This window comes from Galeopterus variegatus, unplaced genomic scaffold (assembly GCF_000696425.1).
Source record: "Galeopterus variegatus unplaced genomic scaffold, G_variegatus-3.0.2 Scaffold96, whole genome shotgun sequence".
In the NCBI taxonomy this organism is placed as follows: Eukaryota; Metazoa; Chordata; class Mammalia; order Dermoptera; family Cynocephalidae; genus Galeopterus; species Galeopterus variegatus.
In genome coordinates, this window is record NW_007726207.1 from 699,767 (window position 1) to 705,766 (window position 6,000).

The window sequence follows — 6,000 nt, forward strand, 5'->3', positions numbered from 1 at the left end:
AAGTAGAGAGCCATGCAAACAGTATCTCCAGAGCCTAAAATACTGCCTGGCACATAGAAAGCTCTCCAATAATTGCTGAATGAATGAATATTATTCGTTTTCATTTTTAAATTCATAATTTAGAGTGAAATAAGCTTTTAATTATAAAGCAAGATTATGAGACTTGTGGAAACAAGGTGTACTAGAAATATTTTTTTTCATTTATTATTTATTTTATTGGAATTAAAATTTTTGCTACAAAACCATTGCCATAGAACTTTCCCGATGATACGTTTGATTTTTAAAATAGAAACCATTAGTAGGTTTAATTATGCCCTCTGGTGACTAGAATAAGAAAATGCAAAAGACAAATCTTTGTAAGAACTTTCAAAGTACATTTGACTCCTAATAGTGACTTCAGTTTTCACAAATAGTTTGAAAGAAGATATTATTTTTCCTTTTTCTGGTTATGCTGAAATAGGAGTCTCTTGTCAGAGACTGTGGGTCACAGAATATGACACAGAGGAAAATGTCTTGATAGTGAGATACTTTATAAGTAAAGGAAAAGTTTAATCTTGCATATTAATTGCATTAGTTTTCAAACTTGAGTCATTTTCTGAAAACTTATTTCATAAATTTAATTAATATACATCTAATTAGCAAAACAGGAGAATATTCTAAATATGTTACATGTTAATGTTTATTCCTCATAGCAAGATGACACTCATTGATACTAGAGGTGTGAATAAAACACTTTGAGATTTTGTTAAGCTGCAATTGTATTCCTCTTTCTGTCTGTTAATTTTAAGGACTGATTAAAAATAAAAAACATCGTTTACTTTTGTTTTATAACCTTTAAATTAAAAAAAAACTATGAGCCAATTAATCATACTGCCAATTAAAATGGGAAATTAGACTTAATTATGCAGATTTAATTTTCTCTCTTCAGAAAGATGTTGCAGTCAATGTAAAACCAAATTATTTCTCTAAGTCAGCTTTAGGTCTTAAATAGAAATGTGAAATTTGTGCCAAGCATTTTCTCATTCCTTTTTTTTTCCAGGCAAGAACTGCCTCCCTTTGACAGTCGATGGCTAAAGTTCATGGACCTCTCTTTTAAAATTATGTTTTGCCTTACCCCTTCTCCTAATTTTAGCCTAAATCTGTTTTAACCTCGTGGTATCTGCAAGATCTGCTCTTTCCCCCTCTCTTTTCTCCTTTTCCTCCCACTATTCTTTACCCTTGGGCACTCTCTCTGCCCCTCCTCCCATTCCCATTAACCATTCCTACATGTTTCTTCCTCATTCTTTCTGTCCTGGTAGCATGCCTGTCTTTGAGGATTCCATGTAGATAAAGAACAGCTCCAAGGATCCCCAGACCACACTTTGGGTAACACTGGTTAATTTTAACATCCTAATTTAACATAAAGCTTCCAAAATTTTCCCATGCCAAATTTATATCTTCTGCTATGCCTATTTTCTCATTTGTCCTTATGCAGGGACTATCCTCACATGTATTATTTTTAATGCAGCAAAAGAAGAAGAATGATAAATCACCTACAAACAGGTTTGTGAGTGTTCCCAATCTAAGTGCTCTGGAATCTGGTGGAGTGGGCAATGGACATCCCAACCGCCTGGATCCCATTCCTAATTCTCCAGTCCACGATATTGAGTTCAACAGCAGCAAACCACTTCCACAGCCAGTGCCACCCAAAGAGCCCAAGACATTTTTGAGGTGAGCCTGTCTCACCAATGGTTTTTTCTTTTCTTTTTTAACTTGAGAAATTTAACTTCTTATATTGCAGAAATCCACTATTCCAACAATAACCTAAGAAAATTTCATAGTAATATTTATCACCTCTCTAGAAAACTCCCTTTTGACTTTGTTAAAAAAATTTTTTTCTAATTTCTTGTCATCGGGCAGTCAATTTTCTAAAGGGCTTGAAGAGGTGTTACTATAATTCATATGCTTACAATTTTAGTATTTATGGACAATTGGTTTTTTTTTTTTGTATTGTCACCAATTTTTCATTAATAATCCATCCTTATTGCAGAACTTTAAAATATTTTTTTATTTATTAAGTGGGTTTTATTTGTTTTTTATGTTATATATGTTTATGTTTTCCCTTTCTTGTTTACCAGACTTATTTATAAATATATATGCTTATAACTAAAATAAAGAATATGTAAGTTCTGGAAACATAATGATATATTTAAGCAAAAAATAAGTTTAGAAAAAATAATAATTTTTAAAATTAATATTTCAATTTTGTTACCTCAGAGTCGTTAATTAAATATATTAAATAAATTCTGAATGAAATACAATTGTTTAGCCAGTAGATAAGTCAGAAAGTACTATTGTTTTAAGCTCACCTTATTATTACTGATTTTCTGCTGCTTTAAATTTAATTTTTTTTCTTATTCTGACTAAATCTCAGCAGTGTCATTAGTAACAGTCTTATAAGTAGACAGGTTTTTTTAGGCTAGATGATTAATGACATAGTTAATGACTAATTATTTTAAACAGTAAAATAAATAGCAAGAATTAAAAAATAGTCAAATATACCTCTAACTGTGTCTCCTGCTAAATATTTTGTGTTGCTTATTTTCCTTGTGCATGGGTATGTTCAGGTTTCAGTAAGATGCATGTGCATGAGCTCAAGGAACATGACTACTGGAGTTTCCATTACACATTGTTGCGTGCCTTGTAATTTCCCCCAAAGACGGTAGGGATTCTTTTGTTTTCTCAAGTAGCCCAAAGAGTCTTTAGTTAGAATTAAGATAAGTATAAATTATGTAAGTTCAAACATAGAGGGGAAATTAGATTTTTAAGGCAGTCCTTTTCCTGGAGTATTTGCTTATGTAATTATGAAATGAAAGTTTAATATAAATATGCATATAGTAAAAATATTATACCTTACAGTTACTTTAGTTATATTTAAGGACACATCTGTAAGAATCAAATGCTTGTGTCACATTCTGAAATTTTAATTAACTAAAACAGAAAAGGTGCTGAATGAGAGGAAGATCTTATTCTCTTATTTCCCACAATTTCTCCTGAATTTTTTTTATTCAAAGGTGACATGATTCTTCTCAATTGTTTGTTTTTTGTCTTTTTGTAATTGTTGCTATGTGGCTTCTCCTTAACTGACTTCATCTGAGCTGCTGATGCACTCTCATGCTCTCATGGAGTGGAGAACCGATTCTAGCGTAGAGGGAGTAGCAAATCTTTATAGCACAGCTCCTAACATGGGGAACCAGTTCTTGTAATCTACACTGATGTTTTATGTGCTTTTCCCTATATTTTGAAAAACTACTTAATGCTGGATTACATATCTCTTTTTTTATGAATTTAGTCCTCCTCAGAGTGAAGCTTCTCCAGCGGCTTCTCCAGATCCCCAGCGCCAGGAGTGGTTTGCCCGATACTTCACATTCTGAAAGAATTGTGTTGGCACAGCTCTGTGTGGACTGTTACTAAGAGCATGACTTTATACAAATCATTATGTGAACAGGCTTTCTTATGTCAACTGTGAATGAGAAAGTATTTGTCTCTCCAATTTGAAAACACTGTATTTCCTGTGTTATGTATTGGAATCACTCCATAAGGTACTATATGTGTGTAATTATAACAGTTATTTTTATTTGAGATGAAAGACTCTTTAACCTTTGTAATTACTGCATAATAAATTTTGTTAGAATAAACAATAATGCTTTTCATTTTTTTCATAGTAAGTTTAATTTTTAAGTACTTTTTAATTTCACGTAGGACTTGCCAGCAAGAGTTTTACTGCATTAATAATCATATAATATCAAATTATTTGACTTCAATAATTATCACAAAACGAAGATAGGGAAATATGTTATAATCTATTAACTTATTCCATTACCATGTATAATTTTAACTAAATTGTTCTCCAGATTTACAAGGCTAGAATGAAAGCACTTGTTAAATTGTGGACTTTCAAGTATGTAAAATACTGTTGACTTATAGGACTTTTTTTGAATTCTGATTATTGAGATCTAGAACTTCCAGTACAGTTAGTATTTATGGTTAATGTTATACTTTGTGACCAAAAGTTACTGGGTGAAGAGATAGTCAATTCTATTTTAATTTGTCTTAAACGCCAGTTTGTTGGTTTTCTCAGTAGACAACTTAATATTGATACATAAACATGGGCTCAACTAACCACTAATACATGTTAATGAGACTTTTTATTTCTTTCAGCTTTAGTCCATCTTGGCAGGCTACCATATTATATTCTGTTACCTGAAAAAGTGCATCCACTTCTAAGAGTACCAAATTTGGTTGATTCAGTAATGTAGACTATAGAAGAATCTGAGTCAACTAGATAAATGCAAATATAATACATTATCTATGAAAGATTATAATGTGAAAGACCAACCTTTAAAAAGGTTACTATATATCAGGCACTGTGCTAAGGGAAAGTATAAGGATTATGTCATTTAATCCTCACAAAATCCTCAACAAATAAACCATGGCATAGGAATATGCACAGTTGGCAGCAGGTTCTTCCTTATCCTGAAAAAAAAGTTTCTACCAAATACTTGCTTTGAATTTTTTTCCTTCAACTAAGCAATTAAATTTTCTTAAAAACACGGTTAGTGCTTATTTCAGAAAATAGTTATAAGCACGTTTCCCCCCCTAGTTTATATATATCTCATAATTTGGACATTTATTAACCAAGGACTTGTTGATTAGTATTTGTGCAGGTGGTGACTATGTTAGATCTGCCATACAAATATGATAAACACCTATCTTCAGCAGCTAATTGTATACTTGCTGAAATAGTCCAGAACCAAATTTTTTAAAAGAATTAATATCAGAAGAGCTACCCAAGAGATTTATGGAGAATACAATGGGAGGAGAGAGGAGGAAATAATTAGTTACAAGTGGTGGGGGGCCGGCCCGGTGGCGCACTGCGCTAGTGCGCCGCTTGGGAAGCGCGGAGGCGCTCCCGCCGAGGGTTCGGATCCCACATACAGACCGGTTCCCGCTCACTGGCTGAGCGAGGCGCGGGGGCAACACCGAGGGTTGCGATCCCATTGCCAGTCCCGGTCCGGTACGGGGGCGACACTGAGGGTTGCGATCCGTTGCCGGACACGGAAAAAGACAAAAAAAAAAAAAAAAAGTGGTGGCAGGGAAGGCTTGACCTAAATGTAGTATCCAAATACAATATTGAAAGATGAGGAGGAACTGACCATACAAACCAGGGGCAATGGCTATTCCAGGCACAAGCTGAAACAAGAGCCAAGAAAGAGCAGGCCAGCTGTGTCCAGAGAACTACATGCAATCCTGTTGGACCAACATGTAGGGTATGTGTAGGGCTAGAGAAGGTGGCATACTAAGAGTGCAGCCATTTCTTGAACAGCTACCTTGTATGAGACACTTCAGTTTTTTACATTTTTAACCCCCCAACAACAACTAAGGTGAAGAAACTGAAACACTCCCCACTACCACACACACACGCACACCCCCCCACACACACACACACATGCATACACACACCATCACAATTACAACCAAAACTAGTAAGGGTTGAAACCTGTGCTGTTTCCATTATGCCATGAAGGGCCTGGAATGCTTAGTAAGGAATTCAGCTTGATCCTCTAACATTGTGAGTAGGTAATAGCATGATTAGATTTAAAATTAAGGAAAAATCACTATATTGGCTCCAATTTGTTCAAGAGCACTCAGTGACTTATTGAATTGGTTCAGATGAGGAGTGAACTGAAGAATTATTAATAGAATGAAGGTAAAGAAATAGAGAGTGAAGATGAAGAATCATTGGGAGTTGGTGACAGAAAGAAAATGAAGTTTGGGCAAAAGATGAAATTTGATTTCAGATATGTTGAAATTAAAGGTTCTCTGGAATAATTAATAGGCAGTTAAACACAAGTATGTGAAGCTCAGAAAAAAAGACTGTTTTGGAAGCATGACATATATCATATAGGTAAAGCCACGAGTATGAAAACAACAAGGAATGGTGTTTGTTGCGGACAGAAC

The 6,000-nt window shown here is 34.2% G+C and overlaps 1 protein-coding gene across 8 annotated transcripts in view; it reads left to right on the top strand.

Annotated features, from left to right (window-relative positions):
* Nucleotides 1–3,680, top strand: part of FAM184A (family with sequence similarity 184, member A) — a 103,686-nt gene extending 100,006 nt beyond the window's left edge. For 5 of the 8 annotated variants that reach the window (XM_008583176.1, XM_008583186.1, XM_008583201.1 and 2 more), the window contains 2 exons: nucleotides 1,508–1,710; nucleotides 3,332–3,680. In XM_008583176.1, the coding sequence (XP_008581398.1) occupies nucleotides 1,508–1,710; nucleotides 3,332–3,413 (285 nt within the window). In that variant the 3' untranslated portion in view covers nucleotides 3,414–3,680. Of the gene's footprint in view, nucleotides 1–1,039; nucleotides 1,366–1,507; nucleotides 1,711–2,606; nucleotides 2,702–3,331 lie in introns of those variants that run through there. The other 3 variants (XR_551262.1, XR_551264.1, XM_008583209.1) reach the window with 3 other exon arrangements.
* Nucleotides 3,681–6,000: the final 2,320 nt, after the last annotated feature.